The sequence below is a fragment of the Gasterosteus aculeatus genome, chromosome 2 (genome assembly GCF_964276395.1).
Source record: "Gasterosteus aculeatus chromosome 2, fGasAcu3.hap1.1, whole genome shotgun sequence".
Lineage (NCBI taxonomy): Eukaryota > Metazoa > Chordata > Actinopteri > Perciformes > Gasterosteidae > Gasterosteus > Gasterosteus aculeatus.
Genome location: NC_135689.1, coordinates 12,032,417 through 12,056,086, shown reverse-complemented (window position 1 = coordinate 12,056,086; position 23,670 = coordinate 12,032,417). Strand labels below are relative to the sequence as shown.

Sequence of the window (23,670 nt, the reverse complement as noted above, 5' to 3'; positions counted from 1 at the left end):
GGCAGGTGGCAGGTTACGATCTCAGAACAGCATGGACCTCATAAAGTATCAGCCTTCCTTTGTCGTTCAAAAGTAATTAATTTATTCAAGGGCAGGGGTGTTTAGGATTCAAAGACATGGTGGCTTAGCCCAGAGGGGAGTGGCATGTTTGCATATACTTCAAACGAGAAAACACATATGTAGCATGTTAGAGTTATAAATAACTTCAATTCAATTCAGTTCAATTTAATGACATCAGCATTTTTTTAAAGCCAATAATGCCAAATTATTACACCCCTGTTTGGTGAAATTAACATTATTACCTGTAAGTTCAACTCTGTAGGCAATGAGCGGATGTTGAATTCTGAGAAATGCCACGCACCAACCGCCAAGTCAAATTCCTTGTATGTCTGAGATATTATGGCAATAAATGGTTCCTGAGTCCTGATTCCACTAAGGCCTCTGTTATTCACACACTACAGATGAGGAACAGTCCTTTCCCGTCACTACCCCGGGCTGTTGAGCAGAGTTCTGGGCGTTATCAGCAGGGATTTAAACACCTCCCTCCACCCTCACTTCACATATAGAGAGAAACCTGGTGAGAGCTGTCAAAGTCCTGTGTGGCAGATCAAGAGACGCAACGATGGAGTTCTTCTTGGTGAAGGTCTCCTCTGTTTTGGTCTGTGCTGTTAGCGCTGGAATTGCTCATGACGGAATACACTGGACATACACAGATAGAGGTTTGTTTAACAACCACACATTGCACTCATTATTATTATTTTTTGAATCATAATTGAGCTGAAAACAACAGAAACATGTCTGAGTTAGATGTTTGATGCGGGTGAAGGCGCATGACAGACTGTCCCGTGAGTATTTATTTTGTTATAAGAAGCTGCCAAGTTGTTTATATTCCAACATTCACTCAAGGAACTTGTTTTTTTGGGTGAAGCGCTCTGAATTGAACAAATACCTTATCCACTGTCAGGTTACATCAAGGTATATGATTATTCGTAATCAAAGCAAGTAATAGGGCAGTTAATACTAACGTTGCAGGGAAATACACAAATATCCAGTAGAACAAGTCCTGTGCAGGCAAGTAAAACCGATTGACTGGGAACCGGTTTGCCAGTCACTAACAAGGGCACATACAGTTCCACTGGGCCACTCTAAGTTCACCTGACATCATGGGTGATCTGACTGGGGGCTCGGTTTTCTTCACATAGAGGGAGCCTTGGACCAGATGCACTGGCCAACCAAGTACCCCACATGTGGTGGTAAGAAGCAGTCCCCAATAGACATCCAGAGGCGCAGCGTGAGACACAACCCAGACATGCTGCAGCTGGAGCTCAACGGATATGATGCTCTGGAAGGGAAATTTCTCATGTCCAATAACGGGCATTCCGGTAAGATAAAATCTGTAGATGTAGTCAACTTCAATGTTGACTACAACAAAGACTATCCAAAGGACCATAAAATGAATATGTTCTGGAGCCTTGCTGTGTTTGAATCCTTTTGAGAAACATTGTCAAAAAAATGAAAATGTTTTAAATTGTGTTTTCATTTGTTTATGGTGTAAAACTGAGTTTGCACATTATCAAATCTTTCTCAAAGTGTGTAATCGATTCCAGTGAACCTACAGTCTGGACATATTCGCTTATGGAGAGTATCAATACTGCTGCATGGTGAAAATGTAATATATCTGCACAGAATTTATTGACAGAATTAACTTTTAGTACCAAGTTATATTAGTTTATAATTAAGGTGAAGTCGAAGTCAAACAAATCAATGGTCGCTTGGAATAAAGGAAATACATCTAAAAATGTGAAATGCTATTGCAGTTATGTACAATATTCGTGATTTGTAAGCTAACAAGACATCTACATAATCTAAAATATGAGTTTATGTCTCCATCAGTTCAAATTGACCTGCCTCCCAGCATGGCGATCACTAAGGGCCTCCCAGGAAAATACACAGCGGTCCAGATGCACCTGCACTGGGGCGGCTGGGACCTGGAGGCCAGCGGAGCAGAGCACACCATTGATGGTATCCGTTACATGGCAGAGGTTGGCTTTAAAAAATATTTTCAAAATGAAAGTTTTACTCAACAGACAAACTAGGGTACGATTACTTTGCTAAGGTCCCTGGTGCACCAGTGAAGCAAGAACAGACCTGTTTCTATACAGACCTACACAAAAAATGTCACCGTAAATTAACAGTAACTTCCTGGCAGCAAGGACGCCAGGAATTTACCGTTATTCTATGGTAGAATACCATAAATGTTTTTTACACTATGTTACCGTAAAATGTATTACAGTAAATTGGCGTGAACTTTACAGTCAATTAACAAAATACTGGCAGCGGATGCCAGTAATTTGCTGTTTTTTCTTGGTACACTGCACACTACAGTATTTTACCGTATAATGGATTACTGTATATTACTGTAACTGCATAATATACGATATGTTACCATACAGTTTGTTACCATAGGATTACTGTTTTTGTGTTAGAAATACCAGAATGTTAGTTTAATTATAACCGTATACTTTTGCATTTAATTCCCCACAAATTAAAGAAAGACAACCAAACTCATTTCCGTTATAGTGGTTGGAGTTTATTAGATGCCTTTAAGACAAAAATGTTAGACATTTGTAACCAAGAACAAAACATTAAAATATGCCACATGTATACAATAATAAAAAAAAAAATCATAAAATTATTAGGAACAGGCTAAACTAACTGCAACAATACTCTATGGAACACTTTCAATTGACCGCAGCAAACGGCTGGCGTTCCAGTGGCTACTGTAAAACAAATCAAAATAAAATATTTAGAAACACTATTGGTAAAATATTAAAATTAGACAACAAAATGTAAGGAAAGAGAATGTTAATCATGCTAGGCAAATAACTATGTTAAACTATGGGTGTTTGTGATAAAAGTGACAGCTGCATGTATAGTAATGTCCTTGTTATGCACGTACAGCACCCTGTGAGGGGAGGGGAACATACACCGCGCTGCCAAGAACCCCAGACGGCCAGAGACCGGGTGTGGGCGCAAGTAATCACACCAACACCGATGGGTTTGGTTTAAACAGGCTAGCACGTGCCAGTTTATTAATAATGATAATAATAAACAATAGAGGGAAAATGGGAGGACGGCTGAGCTGATCCAAAACAAAGAAATTAGCAAAACCCCCACCCCTTACCTGTCCCAACGTCCTACACAAAACACTTATTTACTCTGGCGCTCGAGCAAGGCGCCCTAACCAAAAATACAGGGGGTGGATCGCTCAGATCTAACCTGGTGTGTATAACAGGAGATATCCCTACGGGTGATGTATGCCCAGGGCGTCTTTCCTAACACTCCCAAGTGCTTTCCGTTCTCCCTGGGAAGGACACACGAAATACAAATGATTAATACTTTCAATACTCCAAAACACTCCACCATGTACAACCAATTTCACAAGAGCACCCCAAACACAACCTTACACCCTGCCTGAGAGATCTGGACTGAACAACCAGAAACACATAAATACAGCTGATGGGACGATGCGATTGGAGGATGGGAAAACAGAAACCAGCTGTAGGAGATCACGGGAGGGCGGATGAGTAATGAAGACAATTAGCTCCACCTGAGGAGGGTTATCACACACACAGAACACAGACAAGACCGGGGGTCGTAACAGTCCTGTAAGTCAAAGTCATCATTGTATCTCATGAGATACTATCTTATTATAATGACTTACAGCACCTGTTTTTCAGTGGCTGACATGGGCTTCCATACATTAACCTACAACAAATGTAGATGGATTGTGATTCACTACACTTGTATGTGTATTTACACCACTTCATAAAATATATGTAACATGCAGTTGAATTACGCTATTATCGTAAATTGACAGCTTTAACTGTTTATTCATGACATTGGTCGTTAATTTACAAACAAGGGCTGGACATTTAACTGTAAATGTCTTTTCTGAGCCTGAGCTAATAAAATTCCCAGATTCCTTTTTTTCTTTCTAAATATAATTTGGTATACAATACTTTTCCGTGCTGCCTGAAAATGCTTGTTTTTTAAATTTAAAGTTATGACACTGCTAAAGATTTTACCATGTGCAAAAAAGGTCATTGGTCATTTTTGGCACCCAAACTGTTTTCCTTTTCCACGTTGTGTTTCAGCTCCATGTTGTCCACTACAACTCTGACAAGTACAGCAGCTTTACAGACGCCAGAGATAAGCCAGACGGGCTGGCAGTACTCGCCTTTTTCTATGATGTACGTAAGGCACAAATACCTTTGTTCGCTCTCCTCATTGATCTGCTTTTTGGATCACAAACGTTTACAACATATAAACAGGATGTCACCAGAACTTCTGATGAATGATCTTCAATTAGGAAGTTCACAAAAAAGTCTTTGTAGGGGAAAGTTATTGTGCCCTTTGAAGTCTCCTGCTGTGTTAATTTATATGTTAAGCCATTGATTGAGTTTCAACACATTGGAGTGAGCTGGTTTCCAGAGTAATTCTTTGGTTGGACAGCGAAGGTGACTCAGGTGCCAGAGGTCATCGCTGCAACAACACGACCACATCCACCATGATAGCAGCAGAGGGGGGCTCAGACTATTGGAGAGATATTTGGAACAAATGATTCAGAGTTACTGGTGTTGAAGTTTGAAGGGTGATTAACAAAGCATATGCGAGTCCTTTCTTTCTGCAATGAGGGATTAATCTGGACATTCTATGTGCAGCTATTAAATACATTCTTTAATATCTCATCTCACCAAAATAGATTGGTAAGATATGTTTTAACTGAACATTCAACAGCTTCGGATTTGGTTTATTTTCAGGACGGGCATTTTGAAAACACCTACTACAGTGATTTCATCAACAATCTGGAGAAAATCAAATATGCAGGTGCGTTACTGCGTAAAGTGCACAAAAGTTAACCAAAGCTAGGGCTTGAGGTCTAGTGTGATTTGAATATAACAGGTCAGTCTATGCACATATCAAGTATTGATGTGCACTCCATGCTCCCCGAGAACATCAACCACTTCTTCAGATACCAGGGCTCCCTCACCACGCCGCCCTGCTACGAGAGCATCCTCTGGACCGTGTTTGATACTCCCATCACTCTCTCACATAACCAGGTACAACACACCGGGAGTCCTTTCTTTCAAAATGTTTGTATAATTACAGCGGACTTATGTGCTTGTTTTTAACATTAGGTGGACCAATGTCACAAAGCATTCTCTTCTTCCCTGTTGTGTTCAGATCAGGAAACTGGAGAGTACTCTGATGGACATGGACAACAAGACGCTGTGGAATGACTACCGCATGGCTCAGCCTCTCAACAGCCGTGTGGTGGAGTCTTCTTTCCTGCCGCGCCTGGGGAAAGGAAGTATGTAGCGTGTTGCAGAGGTCTGATTACAAAACAGGGTGATATCATGTATTCCTCAGAATGGACTTGGCTAAGACATTCAGATACTTCACATTTTTCATTCACCTCTTTCTTTTCAGCCTTTTGTCGGCAAGATGAGATTGAATCCAGGCTCCTGAATATCGAGGGTCTGATAACGTCTCTTGGAAAGCACATCCATTCAGGTGAGTTGTAAATACTGATGAAGATGGCCAGATAGTAAATTAAATTAAAATTAAAGTGCATGTGCTAACCTTCTTTCTCACTCATGCCCCAAAGGTGGACTTCGGCCTAACAGATATGGTAAGTCCCTCAGTTTCATTTTCATTTGAGATCAAACTGCAATTTCTGACTGTGAATGATGTAAGAGTGATGTCTGATTCTATTTTTCTGTCATTTTTCCACTATTCTATCAGAACCCCGCGCTCGGTTTCCCCTAGTCCTTGACTTCCAGGAGAGAAATGCTGGAAGTTATGCTTTGGCCCACCTCAGTCATCCCATGGAACTGAACTCCTTCACTGTCTGCATGCATGTCCTGCCTCAGCTCGAGGGGGTCCACACCGTTGTCTCCTACGCCAGTAACGGCAATGACAACGAGCTGATGATCTCCATCGTTGAGGACAGAGACGGGAAAGAGGTGGGCCTCTGGATTGGAAATGAGTTTGTCAACCTGCCGCACAACTTTAAGTCCTTCGACTGGGCCAACTACTGCATCACTTGGTCGTCCCAGACCGGCGGTGTTGACCTGTGGATCAACGGCATGGTGGGGGAGCAGCGGTATCTGAAAAATGGATACACAATCAGCCCAGGTGATGTGTTCATCGTGGGAAAGGACCAGGACGGATTGCTGGGCATCACGAATGCAAACGCCTTCGTGGGCAAGATGACTGATGTCAACGTGTGGGACTACGTGCTTTCCACAGCAGATATCCGGGACCAGATGTCGTGTGAGAGAAAGAACACTGTGGTGGGAAATGTGTTCAGCTGGGGAACAACCAAACTCAGCATGTTTGGGGGGGTGCAGCTGGACAGCCAGTACAGATGTCCCTGAATGGACTGAACAGGTTCCGTTCGCATGAGCTTTGAAATGCTGGTGGGGGATTTGAAATGTGTTTAATAAAGAATCAAATATTTCTTTCAAGCACCTTTAAAATATTTAATGCAAACTGCATCATATTGTTTTGGCCATGTATTGTATTTATATCTTAGACTCATCAATAAAAGCTTTAAAGGCACTCGTTGGTTTACATTCAATGATGCATGGACTCATTCAACACGGAGTGAAGACTCTACTCTGAATGTAATCATTTTCTTTCAGAACGCCGTGACCTTCACTGCATCCTCCAGGTTTTCTCGATTCTCTTTCAGTGGCAAACCTCCATCACCCAGTTGGATCTCCACTTTGTTCCTCTTGGCAAACATCTGGCATATCTCCAGGAAGGTTGTGTTCTTGGTCTCAGGGACCACCAGCCAGATGTAGATCAGCGTGACCAGACAGATGAAGGAGAAAATTATAAAGCTGTAGGAGCCGAGGCCGCTCTAGAGGGAGGAGAAGGCACAGGAAATCAGCATGCCCTCAAGATGAAAAATTCTAAATGTGTTTGTTGGACATGAACACGATCCAACTTTAAGGGGAAGTATGATTTGCATGCTACTTTCATTGGAATCCTCTATGGTGGTTTCAGACAAATTCGTTGACTGGTTATGTTGTGGTTTGAAGATGAGGTCTTGATATAAAGTAAACTTGCTGCAAGCAGAATTTTTGTGTTCATCTCTAAAATTTTGCCACCCATTCCACTCGAAAAACACTGATAAATGAGCTGCTAATAAAACAGAGATGAATGCTACCTCTGCTAAAAGAAGATCACACTTGAGTATTAGCCAATTAGTTCTGATGAAGATTTGAGCCGAGCGTTGAGAAACATCCCTCTGGTGTCAAAGTGTGCACAGACAAAATTCTGCACAGTGAAGGTCTACAATCCAAGTTTAGGAATAAGATAAATTATGAGCAAAACACACTGGAACACAGAAAAGTACATCTCAATCCTTGTAATGTATTTGTTGAGATGCATTTACATTGAAGTATATTTAGGTTTTCTTTGTGAAGATTATTTCCACTTTGAATATGACACTCGGGATGGTTGTCAGCCAATTCCTCCACCCTCCATTTAAACTTATATTGGGTTGCCTATTCAGTGTCTACTATTAATAGTTGTAAGGAATAGTTAGACAATGCGACCATGTCTATTAAATAATAGGGACCAGCCAGCACATAGTTAGCTTTGCTCAGCCTAGAGACAGAGGAAACAGCTAATCTGGCTCTGCACAAACGTAACGTACGTATCCCTTTAATTAATACTTACTGGAAAAAAAAATTACAATCCATGCAAGTTATTTTGTTGCCCGGAGTGAGCCCAGAGCTGTGAGGTAGTTATGACAGGGCCCTGTGATTTCTTGTCTCTTTTACTGTTTGAAAGGAATTACTGATCGCTCCGTTTGCTGATGAGCTCAGTTTTTGTAGGTTTGACAGTTTGTTTTTTGCCTGGACTTGCTACCAGGTATGGTACTGTTTTGTTACACGATCAAATAGAAACTTGTTGTCACGACCGGAAAAGGGCCCTGAACCCAAATGCACGACTCTAGAGGCAAGGTTCAAAATCAAAAGTTTAGTAAAAAAGGCCCAAAATAAAAGGAGAGGGAAAACCCTATACTAAAGCTAAGAACAAAAATGATGAAAAAATAACCAACGGAAATTGAGACTGAACAAAGGGCAAAATTAACAAGACCTGGCAGGGGCAAAAGGTCAAGAAATTGAGCCTGACCAAGGTCCAAAGAAAATAACCTGACAAAGGCATATGGCAAGAGTACGCGCATGTTCTCTTTCACATGGGACAAGACGAATTGGCACAGGACAAAGGGAGGCACAGACAAGACACACACAGGGTAAGGGCACAGGTGGAAACAATCGAGAGGGAGGTTCATTTCCAAAATAAAACAGAAAATCACAAGACAACATATACACGAGACCAACCTGATTATTTAACTTAACAACGTTTCCTGGATATGACTCTCGTATTAAGACAAAAACGATATAACAGTTCCAACTGCAGCTTGTGTGGTGCCATTTCGGGGTCTTGGGACAGGGGACAGGACACCAGCCGATCTGACTGTTGTCAAAATCAGAGAACCTACAGCAGAATTCTCCGTGCAGGTCCCCAAGTGATTTGCTGTATTTGTTTGAGTTTTCAGGTGCCTCTACTTGCATGGCAAGTGTGGGGAAAAGATCGAAAGATTTGTTCGCAATTTGTCTGGAGAACAAAGTGAGCTTGGATTTGAAGGCATGTTTGTACATGTTGTGAAAAAAACTGATTTTTCCCCTGCAGTTTTCCCCTGAGCTCATTCATGTGTGAAAATATGTCCACAGCAAACGCAAAGTCACTAAGCCAGTTCTTGTAGCTTAGCTCATGGGAATTCGTCCGATTTTTAGTCAACTCCAAAAATGCGATGATGTCCTCTTTTAGTTCTCACAATCGTAACACTTCCCCCAAAACCCCCTTGTTCGTATGAAGTTCACAGGTTTTACCATTGGATTCACCACATCATTAAGCTGTAATACAGACTCACAAATGGATTCCTGATGGATGAAGCAGTCAAGGAAAATAACATCCTGGTCAGGGTTTCCCTCTTTCAATTTGTCCTGGATTCTTTTCAACAGCCCAACATTTCTTCAAGTTAAATTTGGCGATCCATCCATTGGGACATTTCGGGACAAGTTTACTCCAAGGTAGCTTTATTCTTTCGATGACAGCAGACACCTGGTTATACAAGTCCTCTCACTGTGTGGTTCCTTTCAAGGACTCCATGGTCACAAACTCCTCTGTTATCACAAAACTGTCGTCAATGCCTAGGAGGAAAATGGGGAGCTGAGCAGGGTCATCCAGTGCTTGTGAATATAACTCAAAGGAATCAGACTTTAAAATAAATCGGCTGGCTATATTTTCATCCACCAGTTCCACATGGCAGGTCACAGTCCTGCGTGAGAAACACATTTTTCAAATTTGCTTTTGTATCTTCGGCAGATTTCGGCACCAAACATTCTTTTACAAACTCCCCTTCGAAGAAAGGCTTGCTAGCAATTCCTATTTTGAATGCCACCAAAAAACCTGCCTTGGTAGTTGACAACTTCTGACCCGTAGCCTGCCGTTCCTCCGTGAACTGTATGCTAGCGTAGTTAGCATGCTTCGTAGCAAAGTGACGGCAGATATTGTACTCCTTGAAAACTGCAACAGTTTCCCGGCATATTAGGCATACTCCCTTCTACTCCCTCCTATTGGACTTCGTTGAAAAAGCATTTTGTTGTCCATTCCATTAAACATGCGGCACTCATTGTCCACTTTTCGGTTCCTTGATCCGCTCATTTTACATTACATATATATAGAGATCACTCCGGAACGCGGATCCGTTCCGTTGATCAGATCCGGTCTGTATACGACCGGAATCTGGAATGGATCTACGTCGAAGATTCAGACCAGATCCAGCTCGGATCCACGCCCGTTCATAAAGCGGCTCATTCAGCCCTAATCCAAAGCGGATTCATTACTCATATCTGAGATCATTGAATATGCATCAATAGAACAAATACATTCAACCATAAATTTAGGCTGCCTGTTACATGCCTGCAGCATTTTAATTGGGGATCCTATGTGCGGCTGCATAGTGTCCGGTGAGCGATCGACAGGCGGTGCGGATCCGGTGCGCGAGGCCAAAACAGAGTCTGACTCCAGGGCGGATACGACAGACTCAGGGTGGACCTGCCCCACAGTCGACTGCTGTCTGCGAAGTTTAAATTATTATTTAATATATATATATATATTTGGACAAGTTTGGCGGGCCGAATTAAAAGGGCTAACGGCCGAACTTTGGCCATGTCGGGATTAGAGGCTTATTAAATCTGGATGATTATGAAGTCATGTCAAATCAGGAATCAAAAGGAAAAACAGCTAGCTGAGCTTCAACTTAAGAAGTGAAAGGGTATCTGCACTGTGAGAGGTTATAATTTGTGTGTTCGCATTAACCTTTCTCCATTGTATGCCAAGGACTGCATTCCTGTGAATCGCTATCATATCGACCTGCAAAAAACTGCAAAACAATGGCCTCACTTAGCAGCAATCGCAGAGAAGATGCCACCTCTCCTCAACTGTGAAGTTAGACTCTTGATTGGGTATAACTGTCCCAGAACACTGACACCCAGACAAATAATTGTTGAAAAGGACAATGAGCAGAATGCCATCCTTACGGACTTGGGGTGGAGCATTGGGTGCAGGCTGCTCGTCACCGTGCCTCAATGAAACAGGATCAAGCCTTTGTCACTGTCAGGGTGTGGGTAAGGCAGGACTCAAATGCAGACGTCAAACCAAAAAGACTTTAATAGTCAAAAACTCAGAAAGGGCCAAGGGGCAAAAATACAGGCAGGAACCAAGAACATCAACAATCAACAATGACGCGACAAGTGACAAGAGACACACACGGCTTAAATACACTAGGGAGGTGCAGGTGATTGGACACATGTGGAAACAATCCAACAATCACAGGGGATGACAGGACAAAATAGGAAGTGAAGTTACCCAGGGAGACAAGAGGCAGAAAATAAACCACACCGTGACAGTCACAGAGTTACTGTAAAATAACTCCCTATAGTTATGCTGATGGATGTGATAAGGGCCCTGGAATCAGACTTTAAGGACAGTGTCACAAGAGGATCTAATTTTCCCGACCAAACCTAAGGTAGGCATAAGGTATATAAGTCCAGTATCTGGGCGAGCAGTTCTGGTGTCAGTGGAAACGGGAATATCTTCCCAGCATCATCGCAAGGCAGCACTGGCATACACAGAGGAGAAATCTGTGTGCCTATCACATAGCGATGGACATTGATGAACTGTTGCCCAGAGGTGAAGGGAGACTCGCTAGGGTCTTAAGCCTAGTTTATGCTTCTGCGTTTTCAGAGCGACGCAAAGAAACGCAGATGCAAGAGCCCCTTGCGTGCCCCTTGCGTGCCTTTTCACACCTCCTTGCGTGCTTGCGTGCGTTGACCCATTTTTCTGAAAGTGAAGCAAGCCTCCCGCAGCGCACAGGGCTGTGATTGGTCTGCTAACTACATCCTTTACGGAGTCACACATTTCCGGTTTCATAGCGCAATACCGCCATTATTAAAACAAGAGTGTTTACGAGAGAACGGATCAGATTGAAGAGCTTCTGTCGGAAGAAATGCGTAAATATGACCACTCCTACAAGCCGTCATTGGCGGACTATAAGGACGTGCGGATGGCCTCTCAATTCATGGAGGGAGATCTCCGCAAACGTCGGTTTGCCGGTCGAGGGGAACAAAGTTGTGGAGGAAAATACGGGACAAAGGTGTCCCCGATAAAAAGTAGCAGTGGCAATGCACGGGGCAATAAAGTCTATGATAAATAATTAAACAAACCAACAACTTTCACACAGAAAGACGTGACTCTCTAGGTCGTCCTCGACAAAAAACGTTACTCCACCTGGTGTTCTGGCGGTGAATTGCTCTGCAACACACGCAAGACTTTTAGAACCATAAATTGAAACGAGTGTGTCGACACAACGGTGCGTAAAGACGCAGAAGCATGCGCCAGCTGTTAGAGACTGTTAGTGGTAAAGACGGACTTGTAAGGAGAGTGAAAATCTCAGTGGTAGACTGAAGAAGAAGGATGAGCGCCGCCTTATGGAAATCTCTCCATAATGGAGTGCCCGGTGCAAAAGTCAGTTCTTTTAGTAGAAGCTTCTTAAGGTCATGATTACAAAAGCTCATTGAAGTTCCTAATTTGAAATTATTCATAGTTCATTTGCATGTTTGCCGTTGTTACAAGTTCTTGCTTGTTTTCTTAGTTTTTGCTACATGATAGGAGTGCTTTTTTGAAAACAGGTGTAATTTTATATTGTGCTTTTCTAAATACCCGAAGACGCTTTACATAGGGAAAAGACGGACAAAACAAAAACAAGAAAAAACAAGAAAGAGAAACGAGCAAACAAAATAAATAAACCAAACTTCCTATCTTTCTTCTGACTCAATTCAACCAGTTCTTATAAATTGTGTAACTGACCTCCAGGAAGGGGAAGACGAGGCCAACGGTGAAGTTGGAGAGCCAGTGGACAGAGCCTGCGACCATGAAGGCAGCGGGCCTGGCCGACTGCCTGAACATCTCAGCGGTCACCACATAAGGAATGGGACCTGCATGGGAGAGCAGAGATGTGGTTGACCACAAACAAAACACATCATTACTCTTCATGGTCACAGTGAGGATGCTCATGTCTCAGACAACCGAGTTCAAATGTACAACATATATCATTACATGTCTGGGCACATCCAAACAACACTTCAGCTAATGGAGCTCCTTTTTGTAATCAGTGTGGGTGTAAATAACCGCTGGTGGGGTCAGACTCACTGGGTCCTATAGCGTGTCCTATTACGTAGATGATGACACAGATGATGCTGATGTAGGGCATCCACGTCACGCTCTCCTGTCAACATTAAACAACAGCTGCTGTTATCATTAACATTTCATGCTGATGACTTCAAAAAGGAAGAAAAGACATAACAAATTCTCAGTAATGGTGGCTCTGTGTGAGAAGATTGTTACCTGCTGCGCTGTTGAAAGTGATGCCTGTCTGAAGATGTTGGATCCCGGTGAGATTACAGGCTTACAGAGGGCAGCACTGGTTTTGTGGTTGTCTGAAGGCCAGTGTTTTTTCATACTAGTAGGCGAGTCTGTTTTTATGCCTCAAAGTTCTCATGACCCAGCAAATATAGATGTCAAGTCATCACATTTATTTTCCAGTGCATTAATAATATTTTATAAAAAATGGTAGTACATTGACCCATTTGTTGTGCTTACTTTCAGCTTTAAAGGGCTGGTTCTTTTTTGTCATTGTTGATTGTCTGACATTCCATCAATCACTACTTTTTTGTGTACCTCCCAGGTTTTTCTTCACCAGATCCACACACACACACATCTGCTCCCAACTCCTCCATCAGCTCCACAGTGTATATGTACCTTCCCTTTTTGCCATATTCATCACAGAACAGTCCAACTCATAAAAACAAACTGTAATTTTTCCAAAAATATATACAAAAGATATATTGTTGTTTTTGTGGTGCCAGAAGGTTTTGTAAACTTTGCCCGTCATTTAACTGTGTATTAAATACCAATCCTTAAACAATTCTTTCTTTGTAGTTCAATGTCTAAACTTTCATCTTCATGTCATTAATTCAAACAGTGAGAATCACAGGAAAAACAAATGGGTCACCTGTTTGAGAAATGTAACATGAACAAATCTCCTGACCTCCGGGTTCAGACACTATTGACGAGCTAAAAAGATCGTGGCCGACCCCTCTCACCCCGGACATAAACTGTTTGTGCCCCTTCCATCTGGCAGGAGGCTGAGGTCCATCAGGACTAAGACCTCCCGCCACACCAACAGTTTCTTCCCGTCGGCAGTCGGGCTCATCAACAGAGCCCGATCCCCCACTGCCTGACTATAACATCCCACCGGCCACTCCCCTGCACACTGCACATGTCACTTTAACTGTCATTTATCACTTTGTCGTCACTCGTCACTTTGTTACTTGTTCGCTAGTGCACTTTATGCGTAATATTTTTTTTACTTTTTTTTTTATATTTTAAATTTTTAACTTTAACTTTATTCCCTTGTTTTATACTAACCCATAGCCTTATTCTACTAACCCATTGCATTAGCATTTCATCTTACTTTATTTCATTACTTGTGCACTGCTGTCTTGTTGTCTATTGTCACACTGTCTACTGTCATGCACCATCCGCCAAGACAAATTCCTTGTATGTTTGACATATTTTGGCAATAAATGTTTCCCGATTCCTGATTCCTGGTAAATAACAGCGGGTTACTTTTGCTGAACCACTAGGGGGCGGCAGAGTATCATGTTTTAGACACACTGAAGACGTCACACAGTACCTGGAAGTTAAGTGCCACGGTGAGCAGCACACAGGCTACACAGCAGATCCCAAACCCACAGAGGAGGAGCAACCGTCGTCCTGAGGCCTCCACAATGAAGACCTGGTGAAACAAACTGTTCAGCGCTGTCGTCTCCTGCTGACACGATCGAAGAACATGCTGTAGATGTCAACAGGGTACCTACAGCAGCTATGGTCATGAAGACATTCACGGCACCTGTTCCCACAGTGACGTACTGGATGTCATTCTGCTTGACTCCTGCTGTGGAATAGATGCTATCGGCGTAGTAGTAGATCTGACGAGGGAGAGAAATACGTTATGTTAGGGATTTAAGCCAGAAGTGCACCCCTAGCGGTGGGAATTATAATACGTGTAATAATGTTTAGTGTTAGAATTGTAGTTTGTGATGTTAGATATTAGTTATTACATTAACATGTTAGATGAAGTGAATGCAATTTGAATCAAACACAATGTATAGTCATTTAAAACATATAAACACTGTACACATTAACATTCTGTCTCAATGTGATGTTAAAACCTGGGGACGGATGCTAATTGCCGTCCTTTATGAATTTCTCCCAATTTTATCCCCAACGAGGGTTTTTTGGGAGTTTTTTCTCCTGTCAGGTAGTAAATGAACAACTTAATGTAAGGCAGCCGACTGAGGCAAATGTCTTGAAAATTGGACCACATGAACTGTTTTAGATCTTATGATGAAGTGTGATGAACGGTGATCATTAATGATGTGTTGTAATTAAGGTGTACTAGTTATAAGATGAAGACAAACTATGCATGCTTTGTTATGTTCACTCATTGAGGCATAAAGCCAACTGTATCTGCATTGAATGTATTGGAATGTGAGGGACAGATAGGACAGAGAGGTTTCAGGTTACAGCTGCAGCTTCACACCTCGATGTGAAGGGGACAGTCCAGGAGGGGACACTCTGAAGAAGAAGCCAATGACATTCAAATGCACCAAAGGCACACCTCAAGAGTTTGGACTGTTAGAATTTACCTGCAGCCGCTTTGATAAGTCGCTTTAGACTTGCTCAGAGAATTCTCTATTTCGCGAAATATTTTACTGTTCGCTTTGTATTTCACTTTGTAATTGTATTCCTTATAACGTTGTTTAGTTATTAAATACTTTTTGATTTTTGAATTTAAGCAAGCTGACTCTTTTGATTCTTCGTTTCCAGCTGGGACGAGAACAAAGGAGTGAGGCCTCCCTCGAGGGCTTTCCGAAACCCTAACAGTTACAACCAAATAATGAGCAAAAAGTTGGAGAACGCAATAAAAAAAATAAAAAAACATTAGAAGTGAAAAAGACAGAACAGATGTTTAAGTGCTGCATCCTGATCAGAGTGGTCATCAGTGAGTCCTGGCTCACCGCGTTGACCCCCGAGAGCTGCTGGCCCATGTTCATGACGATGATGGAGACCAGCTGCCAGCGAAGGGAGCGCTGGGACAGCAGGCTGAGCACCGACAGGTGTCCCTCTGCCTTCTCCGACTGATCCTCCAGACGCATCTCAGAAAGCTCTGCGTCCACGTCTTCCCAGCCCCGGAGACGCTGCAGCGCTTTCTTTGCGGTCTTCTCATCTCCTCTCTGGATGAGCATGTACCTGGGGCTCTCCGGGAAGAAGGGCAGCAGCAGGAGCTCTACCACGGCAGGGATACCGGTAATACCCAACATCAGGGTCCAGCCTGGAGACAGAGGGCACAGCCCTGAGTCCCCGCAAATCAGCTGTCAAGGATTGTACTTCAACAGTTAACCAAGGAGGAAGCCAATATTTTACCTGTGCTGTTGCCCAGTATGTTTCTAATGCCCAGAACCTGTGCACTGAGGATGCCGATGGTGATGAAGAGCTGGGGGATGATGCCGAGGGCTCCCCTCAGGTTTTTGGGAGCGAGTTCTCCCAGATACATGGGAACCACGTTTGACGAGAGACCTGCACAGAGGAAACCAAAGATACATAAAAAATTACACTTATAGTACTTATGAAGTTCTGATGGCTTGAACAATAGAGCATATCTTACCCGCACAGATGCCCACTATAAACCTGGCCACAATGATGATCTCATATGACTTGGCGATCTCACTGACCCCCATCATCACTGCAGGAGCGATGGAGAAGATGTTGTTGAAGAGGAGGGTGCCCTTCCTGTTGCAGGTTCGATGCGGTTAAAGTCATGCTAGAGCATACAGTATGCATACACCTCCGGTACTGCATGACACATGTGACCTTTTACCTCCCCAGTTTGTTGACCAGAGGGGCCACCATCAGGGAGCCAAAGAAGCCTCCTAACGGGTACATGGACACAGAGAGAGACCACAGCAGAGTGAGGAGGTTCTTCTCCATCGGTCGGCCATACCGCTCCAGGTAGGTGGTGTTGTAGAACTGCTGCATGAACTGAAGAGAGCAGGACAATGCTGATAAACATGCGAGTGACGCTGGCCTCCATCGCTGCATGTCACGGTAAAGATTGTGTTTCTTTGCTTGGGTTACCGTTGATGGAGAGTTGACCACGGCCACGTTGTAACCATACTGGAATGACGAACCAAATGCAGATATGAGCGTTGCCAACACCAGCACCACAGTTAGTCTCTGCAGGGAGACATTCGCGCACCATGTGAGGCCACTTTTTCCACTCCACAAACATCCCCCGTCATAATTACGCAACATTTTCACAAAACATTGAAAACAAACAGCGATGTGATGGTGGTGATTATCAGACCGTGTGTCACTCACCCCTTTCCTCTCCTTTGGCTTTCCCAACTCCTCATTCTCCGTCATGGTTGTGTTGTGGACTCGGTTTCAGCAATAATAGAAGCACACTTTGATATTTTGGCACCGCTGCATTCTGTCTGCCCTTTGGACACCAGATCAGAGAGCAAAGCTGCAGTTTACTGCTTAGCTACAGTTATCGTTTTCCTGTTGCCTACTGACTGTGCCCTTAAGGTTCAAAACGGTGCTGATTTTCAAAACGGATGGACCTCAGTGTTGATTGTTGTTCCATTTGAGGGATTTATCCATTTAAACGCTAAAGACAGCTCATCTACACTCATTACTGAATAGATTTGCTTTCTTCAGAAACACCACACCTTCAAATATATTTCTACGTTGTCTATTTTGTCGTGTGCTGCAATGCCTCTCTGAAACTGAGGGCGCTTGTCAATACGACGGGCCCTGAGGGCGTTTCCTCCTAAATGTGAATGCTACGTGTTTACTGGAGCATCACGGCAAAATTAACGCTAATACACCGTGCGTGTTGGTAAATAATGCTGCTGGTAAAAACGTTTTTTGGGAAGTTACTTGTTTATAAACTCATACAATAAACTAAGAAACAGGTCCAATTAAAAAAAAAGACCCAACCAACTTTTCTGCAGTTAAACGGAGCTTTGGACAGCTTGTTAGGTCGACCTACAACATAACCAAGGACAGTAAGAATATACCGTTATTTTATACCATCGAATTGGGCAGTTAAAAGTTGATTATGTCAAGTGGCTTATGTGGATTCTGTGAAGTGGTGCAGTACTCCAAGCTAACTGTTGGGGGAGCTAATGATCAAACAAGAAGACAAAGCAAAACTCTCATTGTGCAAGGTGCAAAGTTTATTTCCACTGTGTCACTTTAGTATCTTACATCCTCATTATTCCCCACTGAGACCAACCAGTAATCTCTCGCTTTGTGTATCTAAAGTTTGTAAAGTTTTCTTTCATTTCTAATCAAAACAGACGGTTCCAGCTCTGACTTATTGCCCATTACCTTTGGTGGACAGTGTGTTTGAGAATCGTCTCCACGAACCACCGATGCAGCAAAATGAACAGCCTTGGCTGTGAAAAGGATCACTTCCATTATCTTGACTGGGTCACGCCTTGCTGTGCAGTACGGCCCTTTGGCACGCTTCAACTTAATGCATTAAGTGGGCAGAGAGCCAGCGAGTGAAAGAGCGTAAACCCTTTTCTTAAGTGTTTCCACGAGCTCCAGTTACTTCAAGGTCAGCCAAATCTCAGAACCGACACAGTGGATTAACTCCTGCAGGAAATACAGTGTTATCTGCCGTCCTCAAGGACAAAGAAAAATGTCACTTCACTCATGTTCTCAGACGACCTCTGCACTGTTACACATTACTTTACATCCGAGATATAATTAGATCCCATGAATAACAGTCTATTTTCTCTCAAACCAGGGCTTTCTCTCTGTGAGGGTCAAACTAACAATAATCCCTGAAGGATCAAATGAAATTGTCTGTCAACAAGGAGGAATTCCTCATTACTCACCTTTCTCAACAATCACCACAGTATGAATCTCATTTCAATGTAGCTCATCTTCTCGGAGACGGGCTCATAGAAACTCAACGAGACTTAGACAATATTTATATTGGACAATAAAGAGCTGAGGGAACTATGTGAAGTGGCACTGTGGTTGTGAGCCCCGCGGGGTTCGGCGGGTTCACGCTGCTCGTTGGTACGCGTTCGGCCCGCTGCTCAGTTGCGGAAACGGAAAGCAAACAACAGCAGGGGGGTCAAAGAAGAAGTGAGGCTTACAGGGAAGGAAGGAGAGCATGTGAGCAAAGATCACACATCCTGACCACAATGACAGAAATGACGCAGAGTTCATTTTAGCAAAACATCACTCGTGGAGTATTGTATATCTGAAAAACGTTGCAACTGTGAAAGCAGGGAATACTGAATACGCACATGATAGGAGATTTTTTTTTTTTCCAAATTCAAATGTAATGTTTAATGTGTTTAAGCTTTTATACAGTGACAGAAAACTGTACTCGTAACATGTAATTTACTTTTCTTTTAAGAGACGATAAGATGTAGTTATGTTGTTAATGTCAAAAGTCTGTTAAAGGTTGTATTTATTTTAGAATTGTAATTCTGGGGGAATTCAATTTACATTGCTGAACATTTGAAAGAGATAATCTACTCCACATTTAAACAAGCAACAACTAATGTGTAGCTGTGAACTGTAAATAACATCTGGAGTTCATGCTGGCAGGTTTTCACTTAATAAACATTCATTAAACCCTCTCAAAACACACTGGCAACATTAACAAGAGCTTTGAGGAAATTAATGAGTTAATTCACTTTAACTGACATTAACCCGAGCTGAACAAAAGCTTCTTGCTACATCTTTCAGGCTGACAGACTGACAGTTGAATGATACGATCAAGAGTCACTTCTCACTTTTGTTTCTCTGCAAAGGTTCAGTATCGGTGACGTATCACTTAAAGTGAGAATACTGTACGGACGACGAAATATGGGGCACTTTTTCCATCCATAAATACAAAAGTTTAATAGTCAGTGTAACAAGATAAAGAATAGAATATTCATTCATTTCACAGTGCTAACACCATAATGTAAGTGAATCGGCAAAGTACATTATGAATAAAGCGTCCTTCAGAGCATACAGCTTTTCAAAGCATAAACCAGTAAACATCTACAAATAATTAAAAGTGTGACACGATTGAAAGAAGTTTGATGTCATTCGTGATATTCGATATGCACCACTCGAAGTCCTCCCCCATATGCTGGTGCACAGCCATGCAGTGTCACCCTCATCACCCACAGTGCAGAGATGTGACTTTTCTTGCGAAACAGATGTGCGTGCATCTGCAGAATCGCCAACCTTCTCTGCGGCCACTTTGCTGTGATGAGGTTCGGAGTGAAGCAGACCCCCCCACCCCCCCCCCCAGTGTTTCTTCTTCTCACCCACAAAATATCATCGATCGATCCCGACTCGACTGGCGCTGTCCTCTTCCCTCTGCCTTGAGGTGTCCTGTCCAGGCAGCGGCGTGTGAGGGGCGCCGTGCGAGGGCTGCTCGCCCGCTCGATACTTGGAGCAGCAGCAGAGCGCGGCACAGAGGCGTGTGCGGATTGGCCGAGTAAGCAATACAAACATGATGCAATTGGCTGCTCCCTGCGAGGTGTTGCCAATTCCCTGTTGGGACAAAAGAAAAGTCTTTTAAGGAGAGTGTAGCGGATTTGATTATTCATTTAATTGTTTGGAAATTTAACAAAATCTTGTCATTTTATTGTTTGACAAAGAGATAACGTTATATTTTTAGTTGAGATAATGAGGATTTTATTTGATTGTTAACACCTGTTTTAATTAACTGATACAGCCACTTCATTTGTTATTAGCTATAAGAAAACACGGTATACTGTATTATTACAGAAAATAAAATATTCTATACACAAAGTAACAATATGTTATAAAACTGTCCAACAAAATATTAAATCATCAGGTTTATTGTAAACTCTCCTTCTACATTTATTAATGTAGCACATTTTGAAAAGTATTAATGCTACTTTTTAGATACCCAAACACATCCTGTTATGACGAATCTGGGATGATTCACAGGCTTGACAGCGTGCAATCACGTCATCACAACAGCACATGAACAACACACACACACACAAACACACAATGTGCTGTCATACACACCAGCCAACACTCACACAGACAAAATCTAAAGGGAGAGGGTTTAAAATAAACTTTAGACTCACATGTAGCGTGACCAGCACTGGGTTCAATCTGGCCGCAGAGCCCGCTAGCAGCAGTATGAACCGCACTGTGCTCCAGATGCGCAGAACGATGAAGATGATGGGAATGAGCGTTAGCTTCATATCCGCCATGGAGGAGAAGGAGTTGGAAAGAGGCCTGTTGGCCAAGATGGGACGGTACTCTGACAGGGCAGCGTGCTGCGTCCGACACGCACAGTGACACCACATTTTGTAACAAAAAAAAAGAAAGAATAACATGATCACTGCTTGAGGCGGATGCAACAGAAAAACAAGAACAACATGTTTGTTTGCTGGATATCTTCAAAAACATATACCTGGGTGGGTTTTCGTTTTAGTGACTTATTTTCATTGGAGGAAGAGATTCAAAATGTTGTTTTGTTATTCTGTACTGCAGTTACATTTATATTACAAAATGGAACGTGCACAAATGTATCTGTGTATTTTTTTTTTGGATGATGCGAACACAGTCGAGGATTAAAAACATTATCTCCTCTCTTTTGCTTGCCGTTGGGCCGTGCCATCTTCAACCTATGTAGCTAGCAGGTACCCTTACCGCTATGTATATGTGCCTCTTGATCAGGATGTAGAGCACCGGTAGGGTGAGGTAAGCCAAGAACTCCCAGATCTTCCCAGTCAGCAGCATCCAGAGGACGCGGTCCGGAGCGTGGATGCTGACCCAGCACCAGCCCACCGACACCTCGGACGCATCGTAGCCGATCTTATTCAGGCAGACGGCTGCAACGGTGATGGCCAGAGGGACACCCCAGCTAAAAGGGTTAGAGGATTAAAAGGTACATTCTTTAAAAAGGTCAACTTCCCCTCTTCGAACATCTACACATGTGTTTTCATAAATATTTGGAGGGTTAAACCTCCACAAGTGTTGCAAAGACATGTGACACCATGTGATTATTTTGTCTGTTACATAGTGCCCTGTGCAAGGTCATACCAGTTGTGTTGCTTTAACTTTGACCATCAAAAATACATTCAACAAAAGGTATTTTAAGAAGCAATGTTCCCAACAAAACCTTACTTCTCTTCTCAAAACACCAATTTCAAAAGTGATACAATATGTGTGTGTGTGTGTGTGTGTTTTGTATGTAAAGCCTAGATAAATGGCTCTGTGTGATCTTCAGTTCAATGGAACATTTGAGAATTGACAAACAAACACTGCGTTGAGCTGTACCACGGGGAGAAACTGTTCCTGTGTCCAAAAATAGAGCACTAAACCACAGCAGAGCAACATCTACAAAATCAACATGCGGAGAAAAGCAAAGCTGAAAAACGATCGCCCTCACTCTGTATACCATGTCTGCATTGTTCTCTGACAAGTACAAGTGAATATGCTCAGAAGTAATTAAATATGTCATCTACAAAGCCTTACGGTTTGTGGTACATTAGGCATGTTTTCTGTTTTACACAATTGAACTTTTTTCTACTTAACTTGACACTTTTTAAATACTATTACTTATACTATCATCTTTTGCACCAAGTTGGTTCGTTCACTAGCGGTTTGAGGGATGTTTAGAAGTTGGTCATGAATTTTATCCAAAGAAAGCCTCTTTGTGGTCAAACAGGAGGCCCCACAGCCCGACAGTGTTACCACGGCAACGGAGCCCTACACACCTGTAGCTGTAAGCGAGTGAGGCTAATTTGGCAGACTGGAAATTTGTCACTTAATTATGAACAAATCATCTCGGACAAGCACAAGACAAATAAGTCAGCAACCTAATTTCCATTTTGAGAACTAGTTTTGTTAATTCTGTCCATAATGGATGAAATAACCCCGCGTTGGCTGCGTTGTGTGCGCTTCCTGTCCCAGGGTGCTTCACGGCACGCGTCCAAACCGAGACCCATGTGTCCTCGTGAGTGTCCCCCGGTCCCTGAGGCCATAAACAAACATAAGCCAACTTACTCACCTGACGAGGTGGAAAAACAGCACCAAGCTGTCGGCAACTCTCTGGCTGGACCTCACGATGAAGACGTAGAGGTAAACAGCAATGGCCACGGTCCAGAAGAACGAGCTGGTGTTGGCGAAAGTTGACACGGCTCCTTGGACAACGCAGTCCAGCGAGTCGGTGCGGAAGACCCGCCACACTCCGAAGGCGTAGGAGACGGCCGACAGCCAGTCGGACACGGAGAGGAAGACCAGCAGTCTCCTCGGGGTCGTCCTCAGGTCGGACCAGGCGACGTAGGTGAGGACGATCAGCGAGGAGCCCGCGCACGACAGCGCGCAGGAGCACAGCACGAGCACCTGCTCGGACAGGTACACGACGGTCTCGTTCCCAGCGGCCATCCCCCCTTCTTACACAAGTCACTTTAATAAACTTCCTCCATTGCTTTTTCTTTTCTTTCTTCTTTGAGGAAGCACGAGCGGACTTTTCCTGCGGCGTGTAACCGCCTCCTCCTCCTCCTCCTCCCGGGCCTCCGCCTCCTCCTCCCGCGCCTCCGCCTCCTCCTCCCGCGCTGCACCAACCGGAGCCCGAAGCAGAAGTCAGTCAGCTGGCGATGAGGAGACTATTTCGGGCTCGAATGTTCTTTACTTGTGCAACCGTGGAGCTGTGACACGTTTGTCTCATAAAAACAGATGACAGTGTGTCATTTGTCCCCATTTGAAGACGTAACAAAAGCATATATGCGTGTGCGTGTGCGTGTGTGTGTGTGTGTGTGTGTGTGTGTGTGTGTGTGTGTGTGTGTGTGTGTATATATATATATATATATATATATATATATA

The 23,670-nt window shown here is 43.2% G+C and overlaps 3 protein-coding genes across 3 annotated transcripts; 1 reads left to right on the top strand and 2 right to left on the bottom strand.

Annotated features, from left to right (window-relative positions):
• Positions 1 to 450: 450 nt before the first annotated feature.
• Positions 451 to 6,627, top strand: LOC144382932 (carbonic anhydrase 6-like). Its single transcript, XM_040192750.2, has 10 exons — positions 451 to 719; positions 1,203 to 1,382; positions 1,894 to 2,042; positions 4,158 to 4,253; positions 4,824 to 4,890; positions 4,966 to 5,123; positions 5,248 to 5,374; positions 5,494 to 5,577; positions 5,672 to 5,695; positions 5,809 to 6,627. Exons 1-10 carry the CDS (start codon positions 623 to 625, stop codon positions 6,441 to 6,443), a joined length of 1,617 nt encoding a protein of 538 aa, XP_040048684.2. The 5' UTR covers positions 451 to 622; the 3' UTR covers positions 6,444 to 6,627.
• Positions 6,500 to 17,292, bottom strand: slc2a5 (solute carrier family 2 member 5). Its single transcript, XM_040192753.2, has 11 exons — positions 17,152 to 17,292; positions 16,909 to 17,007; positions 16,652 to 16,812; positions 16,439 to 16,563; positions 16,198 to 16,350; positions 15,792 to 16,105; positions 14,589 to 14,699; positions 14,405 to 14,506; positions 12,859 to 12,934; positions 12,517 to 12,644; positions 6,500 to 6,931 (listed from the first exon to the last, which is right to left on the bottom strand). Exons 1-11 carry the CDS (start codon positions 17,194 to 17,196, stop codon positions 6,707 to 6,709), a joined length of 1,539 nt encoding a protein of 512 aa, XP_040048687.1. The 5' UTR covers positions 17,197 to 17,292; the 3' UTR covers positions 6,500 to 6,706.
• A 1,822-nt stretch (positions 17,293 to 19,114) lies between these two features.
• On the bottom strand, positions 19,115 to 23,486 carry gpr157 (G protein-coupled receptor 157). Its single transcript, XM_040193937.2, has 4 exons — positions 22,856 to 23,486; positions 21,493 to 21,706; positions 20,922 to 21,116; positions 19,115 to 20,352 (listed from the first exon to the last, which is right to left on the bottom strand). Exons 1-4 carry the CDS (start codon positions 23,230 to 23,232, stop codon positions 20,134 to 20,136), a joined length of 1,005 nt encoding a protein of 334 aa, XP_040049871.2. The 5' UTR covers positions 23,233 to 23,486; the 3' UTR covers positions 19,115 to 20,133.
• Between the last annotated feature and the right edge of the window lie 184 nt (positions 23,487 to 23,670).

Coding starts and splice junctions, on each gene's coding strand:
- LOC144382932 (XM_040192750.2), top strand. CDS start 623: ATGGAGTTCTTCTTGGTGAAGGTCTCCTCTGTTTTGGTCTGTGCTGTT. Junction 4,891..4,965: donor GGAGAAAATCAAATATGCAG/GTGCGTTACTGC, acceptor TGAATATAACAG/GTCAGTCTATGCACATATCA. Junction 5,124..5,247: donor TCACTCTCTCACATAACCAG/GTACAACACACC, acceptor TGTTGTGTTCAG/ATCAGGAAACTGGAGAGTAC.
- slc2a5 (XM_040192753.2), bottom strand. CDS start 17,196: ATGACGGAGAATGAGGAGTTGGGAAAGCCAAAGGAGAGGAAAGGG. Junction 12,935..14,404: donor CCGTGGCACTTAACTTCCAG/GTACTGTGTGAC, acceptor TAATGTTGACAG/GAGAGCGTGACGTGGATGCC. Junction 12,645..12,858: donor AGGACACGCTATAGGACCCA/GTGAGTCTGACC, acceptor TCTCCCATGCAG/GTCCCATTCCTTATGTGGTG.
- gpr157 (XM_040193937.2), bottom strand. CDS start 23,232: ATGGCCGCTGGGAACGAGACCGTCGTGTACCTGTCCGAGCAGGTGCTC. Junction 21,707..22,855: donor CTGTTTTTCCACCTCGTCAG/GTGAGTAAGTTG, acceptor TAACCCTTTTAG/CTGGGGTGTCCCTCTGGCCA. Junction 20,353..20,921: donor CAGTGCTGGTCACGCTACAT/GTGAGTCTAAAG, acceptor TTGTCCCAACAG/GGAATTGGCAACACCTCGCA.